Source organism: Microtus ochrogaster, linkage group LG3 (genome assembly GCF_000317375.1).
Source record: "Microtus ochrogaster isolate Prairie Vole_2 linkage group LG3, MicOch1.0, whole genome shotgun sequence".
Taxonomy (NCBI): Eukaryota; Metazoa; Chordata; class Mammalia; order Rodentia; family Cricetidae; genus Microtus; species Microtus ochrogaster.
The window spans coordinates 36,619,557-36,644,296 of NC_022029.1; the positions used below are offsets into that span (position 1 = coordinate 36,619,557).

Sequence of the window (24,740 nt, forward strand, 5' to 3'; positions counted from 1 at the left end):
CCGAGGTGGGGTAACTTCATAGGGTCCCGAGGTGGGGTAACTTCATAGGGTCCCGAGGTGGGGTAACTTCATAGGGTCCCGAGGTGGGGTAACTTCATAGGGTCCCAAGGTGGGGTAACTTTGGAAGAGAGCATTCACCAGCTGGGTCAATGCTTTACTCCAGGGGTCAGTCCTGATCCTGACAATCTGTGCTTCACTGGCTTCCAATTTTGTCGTGCGCTCAAATTTGAGACTCACTGGATTGACTGACTTAGGCAAGGCCAAGGAAAGTTTCTTATTCATTACTTAAAGTAAAACACACTGCTTTCGTGTAATCAATTCAAACGACAACTGCTGAGTGCTCATTAGTTGTCATGTTGTGTGACCATCTGGGAATAAAACATCAATTAGAGAAGGCCTTTGTCTTCCAGGGCTCGCAACCTTCAGTATACAGCAAGTGCACAGACAAGCTACTTGGTTGAAGAGTACGGCCAGGGTCTCTGTGAAGGGGTCGGGATGGCCCATGGAGCTCAGCCTGCTCATTCACAACAGGAATGGGTCTAGGGAATAAATGATGCCCTTAAAATACTATGCTCAGTTTAGAACTGCTTTTAACCATGCGAGGACTATTTTTCACAGAGGTTCACTAATGGCTTGACGGTATTCTGAGACTCTCAAAGAGACTCTCTGTGCCTCTTTTTTCGCTGCCCCCACCCCTCTGTGCCCTGAAGACACTATCCAGGGACTACAAAGGCCATGCTACAAAAGTGGCATGGTAATCTTAAATAGGGATCGTCTAAAATAAGTAATTTATTATTTGCTCAAGGTGCATGTTATAGTTTATCCACTGAAAGATATATTTTGTGTGGAAATCAACCTAGGATGGAGAAAGTTTTAAGCAACGCATTTTAGTAATAACTGGTATTTCCTTCGGACAAACACCAAAGGGGTCAGGTATTTTTAAACATGCTCCCTTTTCCCAGCTAGAAACATACTCTTTTGTTTGTTTGTTTGAGACAGAGCATCATACTGTTGCTTAGACTGGTATGGAACTCACTATGTATCCCAGGCTGATTTTGAACTTATGGCTATCCTCCTGCCTCAGCCAGCCAAGTAATGAGATTACAGGCATGAGTTACCACATCCAGATAAAAATGTGCTCTTTAATGTGAAAAGCAAACTAAACTGAGTATGGTGACTGCTGCAGACCCGCAGTTCTGGCTCCTGAAGACCGAGGCAGGAGGATTGTGAGTTCAGCCACTCACAGCACTGTACAGCAAGACTTTCTCAAAACAGAAACTCAGATCTGAATCAATACTTCAGCTAATTGAAAACTTGCGGTGCACCGCCACAGGCTAGGTAGGGTTGAGCCCACCACTCTGAGGATAACAGAGGAAGTAGGGTAGCATCCAGGCTGGCTGTAGCGTCTCCTCTTCTCCCCCAAGAGCAGCTCCTTCCCTTACAGAATAAGATTCACACCTATCGTTGAAGTGCTATAGAAACGCCTCCTTAAGAATGAGAACACTAGTTTACTTGGAATACGAGTGAACAGCCAACCACACTTGGAAAACATTGCACAACGGCACACTGAGTTTTATAAAGGAGTTCTGGATGACACCACACACAAGCTGATGAGGGAAAACACTTCAGCACCTCTCTGCCACATCCACGGCTGTCTCGCCTGTGTGACAAAATGCCTCTAGGTAGTGGCCATCTCAAAATGAGGGGCTCGAGCTTCTTGGAGCTTGGCCCCCGGCGGTTCCCTGGCAGTCTGCTCGAGTTGAGGTGCCTGATTAGCCTCAAGGACCTCGTTCACTTTGTTCCTGGCGATGGCTTCTTGCATTGACTCTGCTATCCTTTCTTCTGTTCTATTTTTCTCTTGACAAAAACTTAATCTGTTCAAGGAACCAGGAAACATTTCTAACGGCTCCTTAAATATGGAGGAACTGATGCGTCAGTTCCCTCCCTTGATTCAGGCCATTAATGTTATGATTAAGCCTCTGGCTCGCTCTCTGGGGGAATTTACAGATACCCTAGAACAGAAAGAGCTCATGATAGGAGATTTGGTAGAAGATGGGCAAATTATGAAGGAAAATGTATGGAATGGCATGAATTACCATTTATGGAGAGGCTAGCCAGAATGAGAAACCCCTGGTACATTTTAGATAGGAAAAAAAGGCAAGATATTCTTGATAACATGAAGCCAGTCATTCAATATTGGAACAAACCCTGGGGGTGGAATCCTGAAGAATGGTGTTCGGGTTACCTTGGTTACCTTGAGGGCAGATATGATTTAGGGCCATGAGAAAGCACAGTTAGTTAGTGGTGTGAGACGAATTTCTAAGAAAAGCTCTGCCCACCTGGCCCTGACCACAAGACTTGCTGAGAATAATCAATTGTCTGTAATCATTTTTCTATGGAAACTTTTATGTCTGCCAACTTCCTTCTGTAATCTCTTAAAAGTGGTGCTTGAATTTTAGTAAAGTTGCAGCAGATTCAGATCTCATTAGAGCTGTGTCTGTCTGTCATTCGCCAAATCCTGGGTTCTCCTAAGCCTTCACCCCTGTTCTCCCTCGGTCTTCGATCTCCAAGAGAGTCAGTCCGCGGCACCTCTCCTCATACTGAACCCAACATTCCACAAGAGCCGGCTGAATCCTTGCCCTTAGCCCCGGTGTACACGATCTTGACCTTACTAAGTGTACATTCCTTATACACTGAATCATGATGGCCATTTATCAGTCCTTTCTATAAGTTCTCAAGTGTGGCACTGTCATACACGCATGTGTCCCTTCTTGGGTCCCTTTTCACCCCCCTCCAAACTTTAACACTGTTCCCAATAACATTTTGAATTAACTTCTTAAATGTACAAATAAAAGTGATTCTTTCTGCTTTACTTCAATAACTGAATAAATCCCTTCTGTGTGAGCGAGAGCGATGCTCTCTTTGCTGTGATACTGTTACATTTTCTTCTTAAAGATAAACCTCATTTCAACCCTGTGCACTACTGGCTTTACTCCTGGGTTTCCTGCATCCTGTTTCCCATGTTGCCATCTTATAGGTTAACTCCTGCTCTAGTGTCATTCTGTAGCCGTGACAAACACCATGACCAAAAGCAGCTTAGGGGAGGAGATGGTCTATCAGCTTACAGATAGATCGGAGACTGCCAAGGAGGAAAGTCAGGGCAGCTTTGGGGAGGAGATGGTCTATCAGCTCACAGATCGGAGACCACAGCGGAGGGAAGTCAGGGCAGGAACTCAAGCAGGGACTCAGCCCCAGGCCTGCTTGCTGTTCCATGCAGCATTGCTCTTCACCAAGGAACTCACAGCCACGAAGGCACAGCAGAAACAGGGGAGGAATGCTGCTTGATGTCTCGCTTGCAGGCCCCTGCTTAGCTGGCTTTCTTGTTCGGTCCAGGACTACACGTCTGGGGAGTGGTACTGCCCACAGTGGGCTGGGCCCGCCTGAAGCAGTTATCAATCAAGACAACCCTCCACAGACATGACCACAAACCAGTCTGATCTAGGACGCCCCTCAACCGAGATTCCCTTCTCAGGCAACTCTAAACTGAGTCAAGTTGACAGTTAAGGCTAAGACAACTCACTCGAGCTCCCATTGAATTTAAAAACAGATGAAAACGATCGTACCTGTGGAAACTGGTTACCTCCCTACATGAACCGCTCGCTCCTGCTAGCGACTTTTGCTATACACTCCGAACTTGCTACACTCTTCTAAAACAACAGCCCGTCTCTGCTAGTCTCTTTATCTACGGTGATTTGAACAAACCGCCTTCCCAGCAACGTCAGAGGCCCCCCTCGGTCTATTCTGAGATCCCTTCTATGTTGAGCCCCTAGTCTCATCAGCAAGCAGAACATCCAAGAGAAGGAGGCGTTAAGAAAAATGCATTACTGCTGATGAATGTCAAACAGTTTTTACATCAATATGCTTTATTCCCCCAGCCCCCCACAGATATGAGTATAAAACCTTCTAGACTCTGCTTGAAAATTTCTTTTCTTTGAAATTAATCTCTTTTCTAGAACTCCACCACGTATATTTCCTGCCAACTGGATCGCTATAGAACACTGACCCCTGGATGGTGGAGGATAAATATGAACAGGACAAGAGGGGAAATCGCTCATCTTCCTCCAGTGAGGGGGGAATTAAAGTGCAGCAATCACTTGGCAAGGAAATCTTCCAGAGGAAGAAAGACCAACACAGATTCTGGTGTTACATCCTCCATGGGAATAAAAATGCCAGCACTAGACTTGGAGGGGTTCTCGCTTGCTATTTCTTTCTCATACTATCATAGAAAAGCCAGCAAAAGAGAAAGCTTTGGAACAGAAGGAGAGTAAAAACCAGCCACGACATCAACTATTCTGAAGCTCAGAGAGATGGGCGCTCAGGGGCTTCTGTGAGAAAGCATTCTGACGCCCAGTGAGACATCAACACAGCCACCAACAGCAACCATTTGACGGTCTCCTTGGTTTTTACCATGACTTGTTATTGTGGAAAATTTCAAATATATGCAAAAACGTACACGTGGCAACATCATGGTTGCTATACGCTCGTCTTAGCTAAACATCACATCAAGGCTGCCTTTGTTTCATGCAGACACATTGGGGAAATTCCTGACATGAGAGGTTACTTCTGTGTTCCTAGGCCTGCATGCCACAGGAAGTGAGTTATGAGTGTAACTGTGAGCGGCCACAGCTGGAGAGCATAGTCCTGCAGACCAGCACAGGTGTTTTAGCTTCCTGTGACATCACAAACTTTAAAAACTGAGGTCGGAGTTTTTCAGTTCCCTGCTCTAAATTATTAGCTCAATTATCTTAAAGGGACATAAACTTTAGTTCAGGAAAGCCATTTTGTTCTGAGACTGTGTACAGCTTTTGGTCACCAGAATATTTTGAAATAAATTGAGTCTTTAACTAAAATGACTTCACTTGAATTAAAATCTACTAATGATTTATTGTGGAAAACAACGCCATCTGAGAACAACCAGTCTTGACAAATGACTTACCAATATTAGCATAATGTTTTTTTTCTTGTGTATTGGTAGATAGTTTATACATGTCTCCATAGGCTCGGGCAAGCCGCCACAGAAACTCTATTTCCTCACTGAACTGGAAAGACAGAACCACACACTAGGTTAATACACTTATTTGTCCAGACTGACGTAACTGTTTTCATCGTACCTTAAAAGATTTAGGCAGGTAAAATAGTATTTATAGATGACTGAATTTATACATATGGGTACTTAACATTTAAACCCAAATGTTATGGCTAAGAAATATGGCCAGATATAGTGTTACATTTGGATCATAAATCAATTAATATTAAACAGAAACTAGACCCAGCTGTGTAGTGGACAGAACCGACACAGTCTCCCTGGACCAGGGTATCCACTCTCTCAGTACCCTTTGCGTGTTCTCTACTGCAGTGTAATGAATAGGTTATTGAGCACTGTAGGTAGTATTTGTAAACTGAAGTGCATATACTCAAAAACACATTACGATTTTTACTTAACTAATTATGATTGGAGATTTTTTTAAAAAATTTTTAAAGCTTTTATTGACGATAAGTGTTACAGATCCTTATGGAGCATAGACTGGTCTTTTGGTGTGCTTATACATTATGTATTAATCAGTTAGGATTCATGGGTTTTACAGTGTGTTGGAGTTGCTAAACCCTCATACCCAGATTAGACTTATCTTGCTCATGGGCAAAAAAGATATTATTTCTCCTTGAGCTGTCATGAGCCCTTAGATCCCCTTTGTCATTGGTGATGGTGAGACAAATTAGTTCTTCAAGCCCATCATGAAACATTGCAGAATGACTATTGGTAGAAATAGCTTTAAAATACCGAGAGGTGTTACATTGATAGCAATATAGAAAACTTCAAATACAATTTTGATGTGGGCATGTCATATATCAATCTGTTGATTTCATTGGTTAATTAATAAAGAAACTGCTTGGCCTGATAGGTTAGAACATAGGTGGGAGGAGTAAACAGAACAGAATGCTGGAAGGAAGAGGAAGTGAGGCAGACGCCATGCCTCTCCTCTCCAGGGCAGATGCAATGAAGCTCCAGCCCAAGATGGACGTATGCTAGAATCTTCCTGGTGGGTCACCACCTCGTGGTGCTACACACATTAATGGAGGTGGGTTGATAAAGATGTGAGAGTTAGCCAGTAGGAAGCTGGACCAAGCAGTGTTTATATGAATACAGTTTGTGTGTTGTTATTTTGGGTATAAAGCTAACCATGTGGGAGCAGGGCAGGATGAAAAACAGGCCTGCCCACAGCTTCTTCTACACAATTTTATTCTCTCCAGAGAACACACATGACATGCCTGGGCACAATGTCTTATGCTTCATGTTATAACACAGGCATTACATATCTAAGTTAATAAACTCAACCTAACACCATATAAGGCTGGTCCCTATTTTTGTGACCTTAGGTAAACCTAATTAACTCAAATTCCATTTTAAAAAATCACTCGTTTTATTAAAAACACATCAAACATTCTGTTCCTATGAACTGTGACATGGTACTGGAGCTTGATGTGAGCAGGGTAGTACTTAACAGTACCATGCAGCACTTACCTTTTCTTTGTGGTCACACAGTAGCTCAAAACTCTCTTCTTTGTTAGCCTCGTTTATCCGTAAACGGTCAACCTTCTGGAGGAGGACATCCAGCTTCAGCTCTTCAACGTGTGTGTTGAAAGCCTTAGCGACAGGGAAACTCTGCTCTTCTGTGTCAGTGTTAGCTGTAATATACCTAGGATGGCACAAACAACCACCAACTCCCTTTAGACTTGTGCACAATGACCTGGGAAAGTCTTTGAAAATGCAAGTTGAATTACTCCGCTCTGTGCTAGAAAATGTCATGGCACCCATTGTTACGCAGAGAGAACGCCAAAGAGCTGGCTATTTACAAGGACTCGAGCAATATGCCAACCCTAATAGTTCTCCAATTTAATCTCTAACCCGTCTTCCCCGTCACTCAAGTCTACACTGGTCCTCTTCAGCCCATCACCATGCTCCAGCCTCCTACCTTCACCTGCTGTGCTCTGATTGGATGTTCTTTCCCTAGACAGCAACAGAGTCTCTACTCTTGACTCAGTTACATCGGTGCAGAGACTTGTCTTAGTGATCCTTAGACCAAACCACTCGAATGCCACAGCACCAACTCTTCCTTCCTCTTCTCGATGTCTGATTCCCCCCACAGCACACATTCTCTTTAATATGCTATAAACAATAGCCCTACAGCATGTGTGTTTCTTTTAAGCATCAGCTCCACTAGAATATCTGCTTCTTAGTGGTAAGGTTCACTAACTGAAGAGCTAACTACCCAAAATGGTGTCACAAAGTGTACATCACTAGGTGCTGCTGAAAACTGAATAGATTGTACCAACTTAGCAGGCACTTAAAAATGTGTGTGTGTGTGTGTGTGTGTGTGGTGTCTGTGTGTGTTCATGTGCATGTACATTGGGGTGCACATGAGTGGTGTGTGGAGACCAGAAGTTGACATCAGTAGCTCTTAGTCACTCTCCACCCTGTTTTTGGAGACAGCCTGGCTCATTTCACCTGGAGCTCACCTGGTAGCCACCTGTCTCTATTCCCTCAGTGCTGGGGTTCAGATGGGTGTGGCTGTGCCCAGCATTTACATGTGTGCTGGGGATCCGAACTCAGGTCCTCATGTTTGTGTGGCAAGCACAAGCACTTTTCTGTCTCATTTTTTTGGTTTTCTTTTTTGTTGTCCAATGTTCTAACTTTAGTTTAGTTTCAGAAATGAACACTACTTTCCATGCTGGTTAGTTTTATGATAACTGGACAAGTCAGAGTCACTCGAAAGGCGAGAACATCAGTGAGAAGAAGTCCTGACAGAATAGCCTGTAGGGTATTTCTTGATGGATGATTGACATGGGAAGGCCCAGCTCACTGTGGGAGGTGGTGCCACCCTTGAGCTGATGGTCCCAGATGGTATAAGAAAGGAAGCTGAGCACTTACTGACCTCTGCATTAGCTCCTGTCTCCAGATTCCTGCCCTGCCTGAGTCCTGTCCTGATTTCCTTTTACTGTGGGCTGTGATATGGGAGTATAAGAAAAATAAACTCTTTCCTCCACAAGTTGCTGATGGCATAGTGTTTTATCACAGCAATAAAAACCTTAACCAAAACAGAAATTGGTACCAAAGGGTAAACTGTTTCTGAGACAGACCTGAACATGTGTTTGGGGGAGGCTATGGAAGGACTTTGGGCTGGAAAAGGTTGAAAGATGAAAGCAGTAATGAGCACTGTGGCAGAAAAGGTCTAACAGGCAGACTTCAGACTCATGGAATCAGAGGCAATGGGCAGAGGAACACAACAGAACATTGAAGTTTCCAAGAAAACTCTTAGAAAAAATTAAGGAATGTTAGAAGAGTTGTGTATATGGCAGGAAGTGGAAAATTGTAAGTACATAAGCAAACAGATCTATAAGAAATGCATGCTTTATGACATTCAGCTTGATCACCGAGGGTCTTCTATATGGAGCCAGTGCACAGGTCTGAATGTTCTTTCAAATTCTCAGTTTTCAACAAAACCCACAAGCATACAAGGAAATGAGGTTCATTCAAAGAAAGAGACTGCATCTCCGGACAAGGACGCTAAAAGTGAAGGTACACCTTAGAGTTCCCAGGCAGTGATTTTAAAATCATAACCTTAAACCTGCTTTAAAAGCCAGAAAAAGAAGGAGAGACTAAAAAACATTAAAAAGAGGAACATAACAAATGAACAAAATGGGAAAGTCAACAAAGAAACACAAATTATGAAAAAGAACCAAATTACGGGGGTAAGGTTATGTTAAGTGAACTGAAGTTTGATGGGCAAGAGCAACAGAATTTTAACATGGAAAACAAAGAACAGGCAAACTTAAACATTTGAAAGTATGATGAGGAGTAAAAAGAATGAAGAATGAATAAAAATAGATATAGATACAACCTAAAGGGCTTGAGAGTTACCATTATGGTGACCAAACACACATGATGAGGGTTCATGAAGATGAGAAGAAGGGACAGTGAGTTTGCAAGAAATAATCTCCAGATCTGAGAAAGGACAAGTGCACAAAAAGCTCAGCTGATGCCAAGTAGAATAAACCCAAGGATGTCCACCTAAGGACCTCCAAATGAGATGCTGAAAAACAAAACCAAAGCATCTTGAAAGGGGCAAAAGAAACTCAGCATACGTCAAGGATTGTCTCCTTTAGCAAACTTCTCCGCAGAAGCCTTGTTGACCAGATCGTGATGAAACACCGCAATGCCACAAGGAAGAAAGGAATAACAAAATAATTCTACATCCAGCTAAAACTGCCCTTCAGACATGCAGGAGAAATTAAATACTTACAGCAAAAAAAATTAAAAACCATGTTTATTATCTGCCCTACAAGAAGTGCGAAAAAGAGTCCTCCAGACTGAGCTTATGCAATAACCTGAAGACAAATAACAATGTAGATTTCTCAGGCTGGCGAAGCACTTATCTAACTATTCTTTATCAACAGATACTCAGGAGTCAGATATCAGGGTAAGAACCTGAATGATCAGAGAAGTTGCGGAGAAGTGACCAGTGGCCTCCCTCTCTCTTATTCATTTCAAAAAGGTCCAAGATTCTCTCTAAGCCAAACCTTACCACTTCTTGTGTCTCTCTATCTGTCCTCAGTCCTCCAAAACCTCTATGGCTAATTTTGGTCAGCTAGTAGTTAGCTCTGCCCTCTGACTTAAGGCAATTTTTATTTGCAGTCTTGGGAATCAGAATGCAATCAAAATATCACACAAATTTTCCCCCTTTTGTCTAAATAAAAAGGGAATGGTTTAACTATGACAAATAAAAGCTATATACAATAACAATTATCAGGTAAGAACTAAATTTACAATTTTTACCTCATTTTTATTTGGCATATTTGGAGAAAATACTTCATTATCTATCTTATCTTGATGAGTCCAAAGTTTTGTACCTAATTCACTTTCTATGCTAACTTGTATTATCAATCCATAAATAATTTTTCTTAGACCTCAAACATTTTCTTACATAAACAATTTAAGCTTTTATGTCTTTCAACCTTATACACGTTACACCTCTTTAGTCAGTTTCTTTTCTGAATTTGGTTACAAGGAAAACTGTAACTTTAATTATCTAATCTTCAACCCCATTAGGACCTGAGGATATAATATTACCTGAGTAAATGGGAAGTGCATAGCAAACATCTTCTAAAACTATAGAAATAACAGAAACATATGGCTGCCTGGACAGTCACCCAGAGTTTCTCTGTAATGTTGGGCATCCATCTTCAGCCTACAGGCCTAGAATACCTGACAGATTTTTTTGTGATGCAGAAATTTTGAGGGACTGTCACACTTTGTCTTGGTAAAGTTCAGCAGTCATTTTATTTTGTGTCCTGCTTGTCCAACTTGGACAGCATTCTGTCAGCAGTTAAAGCAAGAGCAGCTTCTTGCCCAGTGACTAACTTTGTCACAAAGCAAGAAAACTCTATATGGAGCTTCTTCAATGTCCATCATCTTCTCTGAAGTAGATTGGTGCTGTTGGGAACAGATGTTGTCTCATTGTCATAAAAAGCTTATGTTAGCAAAATATCTTAAATGCCATATTCTGTAGATCTCTGAAGTGTCTGAAGACCATTTGTCTATCTAAAATATATCTGTTTGACCTTGAAAACATACCTAACATGAATACAAGCTTGATTGTTTTAGGTGAATAACTACTAACGTGCATTTATTATTCAAAGACTAAAATTTACATTACATTGTTAAGTGAGCTGCATAGGTATAATACCTTAAACAAGAGTAAAAACATAAGTACAGTATGCTCTAGAAAAAAATAACCTTAAATTTGTACAATGTACAAAAATACATTAAGCAAGAGTAGAAACATATATACAGTATAACAAAAATAACCTTAAATTTGTATCAATATACAAAAATCCAAACTAATGTAAAATATTTAAGACTAGTAGCTGCTTAATGCAATAGTCTACCCTTTATCCTATCATTTCTATATCCCCTTCTTTTTTTTCAGAGTGAGATCCCTGAATCTAATCTTCTCTGTTCAGCTTTTTTTTTTCCTGACCATTACCAATAACAACTTGTAACCAACTCCCTAAATGATGACAAATATCCATAACCCACTGAATGACCTAAACCATCCACCCCATCTCTTGGGAATGTGAGTATCGTGTCCTGTAGACTGGTTCCTGTTGTCTGGGGGCAGGCAATGGCATCTCTAGGGGACCCTGAGAAAACTGAGATAATGGTCAAGTCCTGGAAAAGCTAACTATATCATTTGGTGCCAGTCTCTGTTTAACAGGAAAATGTAGGGCTTATCTGAAGACTTAGCCGGAGTAGTCTGTGAGGCTGAACCATCTCAGTTAGCTACCTTGAAACTGTCCTGAGTAGTTTGTAGTCCAGAATTGATCTCTGGTGGTGTTTGTCAGCTTAGTGGTGTTACCACAATCCAGGTGGAATTGTTGTAGAGCTCCATCATCCTTTTGAATACTTCAAAGGTCTCTGTTAGGAATGGTGATGAGGGATTCCCCTCTGTATGGTGTTAATATGTTTTATTGCCATTGGTTAACAGAGAAGTTGCTTTGCCTATGGCAGGGCAGAATATAGCAAGATGGATAATCCAAGCAGAGATAGAGGAAGAGAGAAGGCAGAGTCAGGCAGATGCCACGTAACTGCCCATGAAGCAAGAGGCAACAAACCACAAACCTGCGGTAAAATATAAAGTAATAGAAATGGGTTAATTTAAGATGTAAGAGTTAGTTAATAAGAAGCCTGAGCTAATAGGTCAAACAATGTGGTAATTAATATAGTTTTTGTGTAATTATTTGAATCTGGGAAGCTGGAAAACAAAAGTGGTCTCTATTTACATAATGGTGCCCAACATTCAGTTCCGTACATGTACATAAAGCCTAGCAAAGCTTAAAGAAAAGGCTTCTGGATGCACGAAAATGGCAGTCAATTTCAGTTTCTTGGCAGCCACAGTTTTTCAGATAGACTCTGTTTGCTGGTGGAGAGCAGAGGTGCGGCTCCAGGCTTCCTGGTTCATACTGGTGGTAAAAACAGCTCTGGCTCTTTCAGGAGGTCTTGCTACAGAGCACTTACGGGGTTTGTGAGAAGCATGTGGCAAGTTGCTTAATGGCGGCAACACAGACCTGCTGCATACCTGGAGCTGGGGCAGTGAGCATGCCTGACAGAGCTGGCAGTGAACGTACCTCTGCCATGTTGGACTTGGCAGAGCCAAAAGGCAGAGCCACAACCTTAGTCCTAGCCATGCCTCTTAGAATTTTAAGAGGAGCACCTGGTCAGAAAAGAATTACAGATAATAAATAAAGATATATCCAGACCAGAAAAAAAAAAGACCTCTAAGTGGGTCACAGTATTGGATAAATGTATATGGGCTTATGAGAGTGGGTGGGGGAGAGATGAAAGAATACAGACAGTCATTGATTGAAGAAGTAAACATAATAAAATAAATATTAAAAAGTAGTAGAGAAAAAATAAGGCACATAAAGATGGAATATACATAGGAGTCTGGAGTATGTATATTACTGTGTTTTATTTTATTTATTATTTATTTATTTATGTGTATATTACATGTGTTTACATGGATGAATACTAAACTGAGTATTATCATAATTTTGTTTTGAAACTCTACCTTTTCTTTAGGATTTAAAAGAAAAATATAAATTGTGAATATATGTTAATGATTATATAATACAGATGCAAATTGTGACAACGTAAAAACAGGGAAGCTGAAAAGGAAGAGAAGTGTTGTACACTGCTGAAATTTAGGACACTTTAGAACCAACTGTTACAACCTTCTTTAAAAATTGGAAACCACAAAAGAACCATCCAGAGGGCGTACTTAAAAGGAAATAAGAACATATCATAAAACATACAATTTTAGCACAAAGGAAAGAATTAGTTGAAGAAATGCGGGGCAAAACCCTACAACACAGAGAGAAAATAATAAAATAGCACCTATAAGTTCTCTCCTATTAGTTGTTATTGTATCAAATATAAATGGAGTAATTTTTCAATGAAAAAATATATATTGGCGAAACATTAAAAGTCAGGATCCAGTTCTGGGATGCTTACAAAACACTTTTACTCTAAAGAAAAACACAGGTTGAGGGTCAAAGATGGAAAAAGATGCTCCAGATGTACGGTGACTAAAACAGGTTAAAAGTACTATACCAACAACACAAAATATAGACCCAAAGTCAAAATCTGGGATCTAAGGCAAAGAACACTGGGGCTGGGTTCCTCGACTCTGCATTTTGATTGGTTGTGGTTTTATGTGATGGTCTCCATCTGTTACCAGAAGTCTCCTTGGTGAGGGGTGGGGCCTACCCTTATCTGTGGGTGTAAAGTGATGGCTGTAGGTTCTTCTCCAGATCCATGACTTCACTAGTCCTGGGGAGTTGGAATGTTTTCTAATATAAGTCATGGTTTCCCTTTTGTTGAATAGCGCTAAGCCTAATAAGCAATCTGCTGGTTACCATCCAGTTATGAGGGCCACTACTGCCCAATGGATACATCTATAAAACAACTCTTGTACCTAAGGCTCAGGGAGCATTGCAGAAAAGGGAGGGAGAAGATTGCAAGAGCCGGAGGGCCAGGGAGTGTGTTATACCCACAAACTCTCACCAGTATGACTGTCTAAACATGAGCTAACCAAGGACAACAACAACAACAGACATGCCAAAGTAGATGGGGGGAAGAGCACGAGGCCTCAACTCTACCCAAAGATTTACAAGCCACTAAGGAATGCCAAGAGTGACAAATAGTCCTACCAGGGATTATCTAATACCAAATGGTCAGCCCTAAAAACATACATGCAAATAACAGGATATAAACTGAGCAGGCTGCACTTAGGATTATATACACAGAGATTTATATGACAATAATTAATGAAAAAAGAGGCCAGAAATTTGAAGGATATTAAGGAGGAACATATAGGAGAGTATGGAGGAAAGAAAGGGAAAGGGGAAGTGATGTAATCATAGTATAATTTCAAAAATAATAATTAAAAAATAAAGAATAGGTCAAAATGACCAATTTATTAGGAATAAATAATAATAAATATTTATTTACAAGACATTAGAGCTTCTGAACATATGAAATATCTGATTAATATTTGACAGAACTGAAGGGAAAAGTGATAGAGGAATAGTAAAAAGCCTCCAGTGTCATGTTTTCTTCAGGTGGCACTAGGTATTGAACCCAGGGCCTTGTATATGCTGTGCAAATACTCTACCATCAGGCTACACTCCTAGCATAGACTTTCTTTCCTGCCTCTTGGGATTCATAGAAGTGCACCATCACACCTGGAAAGGATTCTCTTTTCTGATCACAACAGATGAAGCTAGAATCCAACAGAAAGAAGTCTGGAGGATCCAAGTATAGGCAGCAATTAAACAATATGCTCTTCGTGTGTGTATACATGTGGGTGGGGCAGTGTGCGTTCATGTGTGTGCACATGCATGTGAGCCCACAAGACAAACTTGGGTGTCATTCCCCAACTGTCCACCTTGGGGTCTTTAGTTTGTTAATTGACTGTAACTATTATGTATGTCTATGGTGTGTACTGAGCCTACACCATGGCATTATGTGGCAGGTGGAGGGAAACCCTGCGGGGTCAGCTCTTTCCTTTCACATTTATGTAGTTTCTGTAGATCAATCTCAGGGTTGTTAACCTAGTATGGCAAGCACTTTTGCTCATGGAGTCATCTGGCTGGCACCACCTTGTTCTTTAAGAGAGGGTCTCTCACTGGGAACTGGGGGTTCACTGATTAGGTAAGGCTAATGGCTAGCAAGCTCCTAGGGATGTTGGGGTGATAACCGTGGGCCACCACAACCAGCTTTTTCCATGGGTGCTCGCACCTTTTGTTTGTGTGCCCTTTACTTACTGAGCTATTTTTTTTTAGTCCCTAATTAATATTCTTTTTTTTTTTTTTTTTGGATTTTCGAGACAGGGTTTCTCCATAGCTTTTGGTTCCTGTCCTGGAACTAGCTCTTGTAGACCTGGCTGGCCTCGAACTCAGAGAGATCCGCCTGCCTCTGCCTCCCGAGTGCTGGGATTAAAGGCGTGGGCCACCACCGCCCAGCTTCCTAATTAATATTCTTAAACAACAAATAGGCCAAAAAGAAACCATAAAGACAATTACAAAATATCTTGAGTCAAAAGCAAATGAAAATATATCAAATTATATAAATGCATCAGGGATAAGAGGAAAATTTATAGCTACAAATTCTTATATTGATGAAGAAGTTTCCAAAACAATAATCTCAATTTACACATTGGGAAATCAACTCACCCAACAAAACAAAGCAAACAATAGTTAGTAGAATAGAAATAAATAATTGAACTAGAAAAATGATAGGAGAAAACCATAAATAGAAAAAGTGTATGCTCTTTAGAAAGATCAGGAAAACTGATAACTATTTAACTAGATTGACTGGAAACAAAAGGGAAACTCAAAATGGAAGATGCAATATTACTTCTGGTTTTATAGAAACAGGATTATGAGAGGAAGTGATGTGAAAACATCAAATAAACTAGTGGAAATTGGCAAATTTCTCAAAACACACAGTGCCTGGCTGAATAAGGAAGACATAGGAAACATTAGCATTTAAAATGAGCAAAGAGTTTGTGAATGTATAATCAAGAGCTCCCAACATGTTTAATGTCTAGGGCCAGATGGCTTCCGTGAATGCCACCAAATATTTTGGTTGTTTGGGACAGGGTCTCACTGTGCATCCCTGGCTGACCTGAAACTCACCGTAGACCAGGCTGACCTCAAACTCAGAGAGGGATTTACCTGACTCTACCTTTTGAGTTAGGGATTAAAAGCATGTGTCACCAGGCCCAGCTCTCCCACACATTTAAAGCAGAATTGATAGCAACACTCTTGAGTCACCCCACTGCCCCAATAACTGAAGAGGGGAAAACAATTCAAATGGATTCTATGAGGTCAGCATTGTCCAGATGGGAACACCAGACAAAGACACTACCAGAAAAGAAAATGATAGACTAATATTTCTGATGAATATTTACACAAAAATTCTCAAGTACAAGCAAACAGGATTTACAGGATTTAACAACACAGTGTGAAAGACTATACCCTTCAACAGGGTAGGATTTATTCTTGGCTGCAAGGGTAACTTAATACATGAAATAACCAGCATAGTATACTATAGCAACAAAATGCAAAGAAAAATTCAAGATTATCTCCACTAATGTAAAAAACAAACAAAAAACCCCTTGGCAAAATTTAGCACCCTTTTCTGATAAAAATGGAAGAAAATTGTGTCAATGTACCAGAGATTGCATATGAAAAGCACAAGGGTAACAGGCCCAGCGATGAAAGGCGGAGAGCTGCTCCTTTAGACCTGGAATACACAAAACTGCCTGCTTTCACTAGTTCAGTTCAACATATCCCTTAAGGTTCAACCCAGAGCAATTAGGCAAAATGAAGAAATAAAAGGTATCCATATGAAAAAGGTAGAAGAAAAGTGATGGGGAAGCTCAGCCAATCACATTTGGCTAGAGTGCATTTATTTATAAATATATAGAGCTGGTTTTAGAGTTGGACTCTGGCTCAGTCCCTCTCCAATTCCAATCCTGTTGGTAAGAGATATCCCAGAGTTTCTGTCTCATGTCAAGAGCCATGACATGGGAAATAATAATAATAATAATAATAATAATAACAATAATAATAATTTATAAACTTTCTTTGCTGATGTGGGAGGGTCTTCTATCTGTCGCTTTCATTGGCTAATTAATAAAGAAACTGCTTGGCCTGATAGGTCAGAACATAGGTAGGCAGGGAAGACAGAACAGAATGCTGGGAGGAAGAAGGGAAGTGAGGCAGACGCCATGATTCTTCGACCCGAGACGGATGTAGGCTAGAATCTTTCCCCGGTATGCCACCACCTCGTGGTGCTACACAGATTATTAGATATGGGTTAATCAGATGTGAGAGTTAGCCAGTAAGAGGCTAGAGCTAATGGGCCAGGCAGTGTTTAAAAGAATACAATTTGTATGTTGCTATTTTGTGTGTAAAGCTAGCTGTGTGGGAGCCGGGCGGGACGAAAAGCAGGCCTGCTCGCCGCATCACTACACTTTGCTTTTCCTCATATCTGTTTCTGTCTTTAGTATACCTTTCATTAAATATATATGTCTGTATATGTCTTTATAGATAATGCTTAAGTTTCCCATAAGTAACAATAAATTTTCCTGCAGTAATCTTTGAAGCTTCCAGGAAGAAGATGGGGCCCCACAACATCGACTTTACCTGGTTAATATGATGTCATGATATTGATATTGCTACTACAAGACCTGTTTTCTGGTACCAGCTGGACAAGACAGCTCCAAATGGTTCACATCTCTTACAACACTCTAGTCAGACATCCTCAAAACACTCAGAGACTATTTGCAATTTTCCCAGACCAAATATTAATCTTGTAATTTTACCATTATTTACTTTCACAGGACCCCCTAAGAAGAACGTCGCCCCCGTGACAGCTGAAGCAATTTTAGAGGACAGCGTCCCCTCTCTCAGCAGAGTTTGCCCTCAGGTTTAGGAACATCCTTTAGGGGCTGATTATAATTGGTATGTGGTTGAGGAATGGGGGAAGTATTTTATAGGCTCATGGATGTTCTAAAAAAAAGAGAGATAATTAGTGATAGGATAAGAGATTGGTATTTGTGAATTATTGTTTTTAGAAAATTATATTGGTATCGATTCTTATATTTTGATACAAAGTTAAATTATATTGACTATTGTATGCGAGTATGCTTCTACCTCTGTTTAAAACATTTTTATGTATTTATATATATGTATAGTATTGACATATATATTTACCATATTGCAGTGTACATTTCTACCTCTGATTAAAATACATACATAGTGTTTATGTAATGATATACATTGTTTACATTTGGAGGTCATTGTCCTCATTTATTGCACAGTTGTTTATTCTCTTAGTCTTTAAGTTAGATAGGTATTGAGAATTATAGATCAATATTCATCTATGTTTGTCATATTTATATTTAGGCTAATCAGGTTCTTTAGATACATAGAGATTATATTTAGTATATATAGTATAATCTTCAACCTCTTCAAAGAGCTGTAGAAAATGGCCTTTAATCTAACCTAGAGTTCCGTGGTAGTGAGACACAAGCACTCCTGGCAACACCGCTCTACTCCCAAGAGAATGTTGAGCACCAAAGACACTCCACTTGGAGCTTGTCTTCTTCTTGGCAGAACTGGCCTTTGGGCAAAGAAAAGCCCATAGCTCAACCACTGACAGAGATACAGAGTATCCGTAAATAGATAAAAACAGGATTGTCATATCCTGCCAAGACAGGGTAAGATAGTTCTGAAAAGTTTCTTGCCTTTGAAAATGATATGTCAGTTATGTTAGGCCTTAGCCAAAGTTGGTTGCCTCAACATTGCAAATGAGACTTTGGGTGATTGCTCAGGTAGTCAGTTGTCTCTGTCATTTGTTACACATTTTGGAAGTTTCTCGATTGTACTTCCTGTTTACTCAAGTACTATTACTTCCCTTCTCAGATCATTGATGGAGTTGAAGATTGGATAATTGTAGTTACCCTTCTCATGATTTAGCTAAATTCAATTTTAATACATTATTTAGACTCCTTGAAATAGAATGCTTAGTAGAAATTTTGTTATGTGTTTCTTGCTTAATATTGTTTGTTGCCTGTAATTTTATATTTGGTATCTGTTCCTATTGTATATAGTTGTATTGGGTTTGGTTCAATCTTGTTTAGACAAAAGGGGGAGATGATGGGGAAGCTCAGCCAATCACAATTGGTTAGGGTGTGGCTGCCTGGGGCCAGGGAAGAAAACCTGGGAATCCAGGTTCATTTGCTCTCTTCTCTTTGCATGGTATTCGCTGGACTCGTTTCAGATATCGGAACTTTCACCCCGGTCGTGTGAGTTTCCTTGTTTTCAATTATTAAATTATATTTGTTGTTTTGAGCTGGTCTGGTTAATTCTAGCGTACCGGTCAAATACGCCATCAGAAAAGCTATCTCTTTTCATAGCTAATATGATTTATATGCTTATATGTAGGGAAAGAACAAAACCCAAATGCTACATACACACACAAGCACACAAAAAAACATGTACATACACTCATGTACATGCAAGTACATACACATATGCACACACGCGCATACATGCACACACATGAACATCTATACACGTGGGCATAAACACATGCACATGCATGTACACACATATACACACAAAGGTACACACACATGAACACAAAAGTGCAGGCACACACATATGCTTTGGTATCAAAGGAATAAACACATGAAGCAAAGCTGAGACAAAAAAAGCAAATCTTAGCTGTCTTATGCACTGGAAAGGAGCTGTATCAAAGGTAAAGAGTAAAAACAGGTTCCTTTCCTAACAGCATATTAAAGAATAAAATAAAGAGCAATTTAAGGAGTTTAATGACTTGTATCCTGAGAGTTTTGACCTGCTTTGCTTCTGACCTGTGTTGGTTCAATCCTCCTCAGGCAACCTATTGGCCCTCCCCCACTCCCAGAAGTCACCACATTGATTGACCTTAGTGTGGACACCTGATTGCCATGAAGCACTATGATCCAAAACTCCTAGACTCAAGTGATCCTCCTGCCTCAGCCTCCCAAGTAGTTGGAACTGTTGGCATGAACCACTGTGCCTAGTGGTTTGTATCCTTATAACACATGTTCAAAGGTATAAAGAAGATAGAAAAAAAATTCATCATATGTTTATAGATACAATATTAAGATGCTAATACTATTCAAAATAGTCTACAGATTCAATGTGATCCTTCTCAAAATATCAATAATAATCTTGTAGAATATAGAAATATATTCTGAAATTTGTTTGAAATCACAAGGAACACCTGGTAGTCAAAACAATCTTGAAAAAATGAACAATGGGACACTGGATGGACCAGGACTGAGTCAGCGATCTGGGCCAGAGCAGACCTAAGAGAGGGAATTCCACAGGAACAGGTACAAGGGAACAACTTGAGCAAATGGGCCAGAGCCACAGAACAATGAGGGTCCAGACGTGAACCTGGGACCTTCAAGGGAGAAGACCTAAGCCAGGACCCCTGTGGGTCTGGGTGTGAATCTGGGACTTCCAAGGGAGTAGACAGGAACCAGAGATCTCTGCAAGTCCAGGAGTGAGTCTGGGACCTTTGAGGAAGTAAGCCTGAGCCATATCCTCTGCAGGTGTGGACATCTGGGCACACCCAAGCATGGGAACTTGGAGGGAATGGACTGGAGCCAGAGACCTTTGCAGGACCAACTCCAAGCCAAGGGACCTCTGTAGGAACAGATCCAGACCAGGATTTAGAGAAATAGGTCAAAGCCAACAACCTAGGCTAGAACAGGACCGAGACAGCAAACTCCAAGGCAGTAGAGCAAACCCCAGGAGCACTGAGTGACCTCCAGGAACACAGAGTGACCAAAAGGGTAACTAGAACAGTGGAACAAACTGTACCACAAGGAACAGCCATCTGAGCTTTGGATTCACCTAGAAGATCATTCAACAGAATCTCAGATAGCCCCAACCACACCTATTAGAGGAAAAGATGAGTAGAAAAGGTAAGATCACATGCTACACCACAAAGAGCAACACACCAGTAAAACCTAAAGACCCTACAACAGCAAGACCTGAACAACCAAATATGGATGAACCAGAAGAAAATGACCTAAAAAATAACTTCAGGAGAATGTTTGATACTCTTAAAGAGGGAATAAAAAATTCCCTCAAAGAAATGGAGGAAAAGACAAACAAAAAAATTGGAAAACCTCAGCAAATCCCTTAAAGAAAACCAAGAAAGAACAATAAAACATATGAAAGAAACTATTCAAGACTTGAAAACTGAAATAGAGGCAATAAAGAAAACACAAGCCAAGGGAATTACAAAAACAGAAATCATTAAAAAATGATCAGGAACCACAAACACAAGCAGGAACAGCAGAATACAAGAGATGGAAGAATCTCAAGCGCTGAAGATACAATAGAGGAAATAGACTCATCAGTCAAAGAAAACATTAAATCTAACCAAAGCTTAACACAAAATATCCAGGAAATATGGGGCACCATGAAAAGGCCAACCCTAAGAATAACAGATATAGAAGAAGGAGAAGTTCAACTTAAAAACGCAAAAAATATATTTAACAAAATCATTGAAGAAAACTTTCCCAACCTAAAGAAAGATATGCCTATAAAGATACAAGAAGCTTACAGAACACCAAATAGACTGAATCAAAAAAAAAAGTCCCTTCTCCACATAATAATCAAAACACTAAACATACAGAGTAAAGAAATAATAGTAAGAGCTGCAAAGGAAAAAAACCAAATAACATTTAAAGGCAGACCTATCAGAATTACACCTGACTTTCATTGGAGAGGATGAAAGCCAGAAGGTCATGGTCAAATGTTATGCAGACATTAAGAGACCACGAATGCCAGCCCAGCCTACTATACCCAGCAAAACTGCCAATCACCATAGAAGGACAAAACAAGATATTCCATGACGAAACCAGATTTAACCAATACCTAGCCATAAACCCAGCCCTACACAAATACTAGAAGGAAAACTCCAACCCAAGGAAGTTGTCTACACCAACAAAAATAAAGACCATTGATGGTCTCATAGCAGCAAATCCCAAAGAAGGGAAAAAACACATAAATATACATCACTAGCAATGAAAACTAAATTAACAGGAGACAGCAATCACTGGTCATTAATATCCCTTAATGTAAATGGACTCAACTCATCTATAAAAGGCATAGGCTAACAGACTGGATATGAAAACAGAATCCATCCTTCTTCTGCATACAAGAAACACATCTCAACCTCAAAGACAGACACCATCTCAGAGTAAAGGGTTGGGATAAAAAATATTCCAATCAAATGGACCTAAGAAACAAGCAGGTATAGCTACCCTAATATCTAACAAAATAGACTTCAAACTAAAATCAATCAAAAGAGACAAAGAAGGACATTTCATATTAGTCACAGGAAAAATCCATCAGGAAGAAATCTCAATAGTGAACATCTATGACCCAAATACAAGGGTACCCTCATATGTAAAAGAAACAGTTCTAAAGCTTAAATCATACATTAAACCCCACACACTAATAGTGGGAGACTTCAACACTCCCCTCTCACCACTGGACAGGTTAGTCAGACAAAAAAATGAACAGAGAAATAAGGGAACTAACAGATGTTATAACTCAACTAGACTTAACAGACATCTAGAGAACATTCCATCTAAACTAAAAAGAATATACCTTCTTCTCAGCAACTCATGAAAATTTCTCAAAAATTGATCACATACTCAGTAACAGAACAAACCTCAACAAATAAAAAAAAAGGAAATACTCCATGTATCTTATCAGATCACCATGGTTTAAAACTAGAAGTCAATAGCAATACTAATTCCAGAAAGCTCACAAACACATGGAAATTAAACAATGCTCACCTGAATCATCAATGGGTAAAGGAAGAAATAAAGGGAGAAATTAAAGACTTGCTAAGATTCAATGAAAATGACCACACAACATACCCAAAATTTATGGGACACAGTGAAAACATTGTTAAGAGGAAAGCTCATAGCACTAAATGCCTAAATAAAGAAGCTGGAAAAATCCCACACTAGTGAATTAACAGAACATTTGAAAACTTTAGAATAAAAAGAAGCAAATTCACCCAAGAGAACTATATGGCAGGAAATAATCAAATTGAGAGCTGAAATCAACAAAATAGAAACAAAATAATACAAAGAATAAATGAGACAAAGAGTTGGTTCTTCAAGAAAATAAAAATAGACAAACCTTTATCCAAACTAACTAAAATGCAGAGAGAGAGAGAGAGTATCTAAATTAACAAAATCAGAAATAAAAAGGGGGACATAACAACAGAAGGGGAGGAAATACAGAGAATCATCAGGCTCAGAATTCTATAGGATTTTCAAAAAAGAACTAATACCAATATTCCTCAAATTGTTCCAACAATAGAAACAGAAGGAACATTGCCAAACTCTTTTTATGAAGCTACAATTACCCTGATACCTAAACCACAGAAAGACATTACTAAGAAAGAGAATTACAGACCAGTCTCACTCATGAACATTGATGCAAAAATAGATGATAAAATACTGGCAAATCGAATCCAAGAACACATCACAACCATCATCCACCATAATCAAGTCAGCTTCATCCCAGAGAGTCAGGGATAGTTCAACATACAAAAATCTGTCAATGTAATCTACCATATAAACAAACTGAAAAATCAAAACCACATGATCATCTCAATAAATGCAGAAAAAGCTTCTGACAAAATACAGCATCCCTTCATGATAAAGGTCTTTGAGAGAGCAGGGATACAAGGAACATACCTAAACATAATAAAGGCAACATACAGCAAGCCAACAGCCAACATCAAACTAAATGGAGAAAAACTCCCAGTGATCCCACTGAAATTAGGAACAAGACAAGACTGTTCACTCTCTCCATATCGATTCAATATAGTTCTTGAGGTCTTAGCTAGAGCAGTAAGACACCAAAAGGAGATCAAGGGGATGCAAATTGGAAAAGAAGAAGTCAAACTCTCACTATTTGCTGATGATATGATAGTTTACATAAGTAACCTCAAAAATTCTACTAGGGAACTTTGATAACTCATAAACACTTTCAGTAATGTAGTAGGATACAAGATTAACTCAAAAAAATCAGTAGCCCTCCTGTACTCAGATGATAAAAGGGCTGAGAAAGAAATTAGAGAAATATAACCCTTCACAATAGCCATAAATAGTATAAAATATCTGAGTAACTCTAACCAAACAAGTGGAAGACTTGTATGACAAGAACTTTAAATCTTTGAAGAAATTGAAGAAGGCACCAGAAAGTGGAAAGATCTCCTATGCTCTAGGGTAGGTAGAATTAACATAGTAAAAATGATAATCTTACCAAAAGCAATCTACAGATTCAATGCAATGCCCATTAAAATCCCAGCAAAATTCTTCACAGATCTCAAAAGAACAATACTCAACCTCATATGGAAAAGCAAAAAAACCCAGGATAGCCAAACCAAACCTATACAATAAAAGAACTTCTGGAGGCATCACAATCCCTGACTTCAAACTCTACTACAGAGACACAGTACTGAAAACAGCCTGGTATTGGCATAAGAACAGACAGGAGGACCAATGGAACTGAATTGAGGACCCAGATATTAATCCACACACCTTCAAACACCTGATTTTTGACAAAGAAGCAAAAAATATCAAATGGAAAAAAGAAAGCATATTTAAAAATAGACCCATATCTATCACCATGCACCAAACTCAAGTCCAAATGGATGAAAGTCCTCAACATAAAGCCAGCCATGCTGAACCTTATAGAAGAGAAAGTGGGAAGTACACTTGAACGCATTCGCACAGGAGACCACTTCCTAAATATAACCCCAGCAGCACAGACACTGAGAGAAACAGTTAATAAATGGGCTCCTGAAACTGAAAAGCTTCTGTAAAGCAAAGGACATGGTAAACAAGACAAAACAACAGCCTACAGAATGGGAAAAGATCTTCACTAAGCCCACATCAGACAGAGGTCTGATCTCCAAAATATACAAAGGACTCAAGAAATTGGTCACCAAAAGAATA

General features: G+C 39.8%; 1 protein-coding gene across 2 annotated transcripts in view; it reads right to left on the reverse strand.

Annotated features, from left to right (window-relative positions):
* The window catches only part of Rmdn2 (regulator of microtubule dynamics 2), a 73,877-nt gene that overhangs the window by 28,595 nt on the left and 20,542 nt on the right, over positions 1–24,740 (reverse strand). For both annotated transcript variants that reach the window (XM_026786031.1, XM_013351360.2), the window contains exons 3-4: positions 6,581–6,755; positions 4,997–5,099 (exon numbers count right to left, since the gene is read on the reverse strand). In XM_026786031.1, the coding sequence (XP_026641832.1) occupies positions 4,997–5,099; positions 6,581–6,755 (278 nt within the window). The remainder of the gene's footprint in view (positions 1–4,996; positions 5,100–6,580; positions 6,756–24,740) is intronic.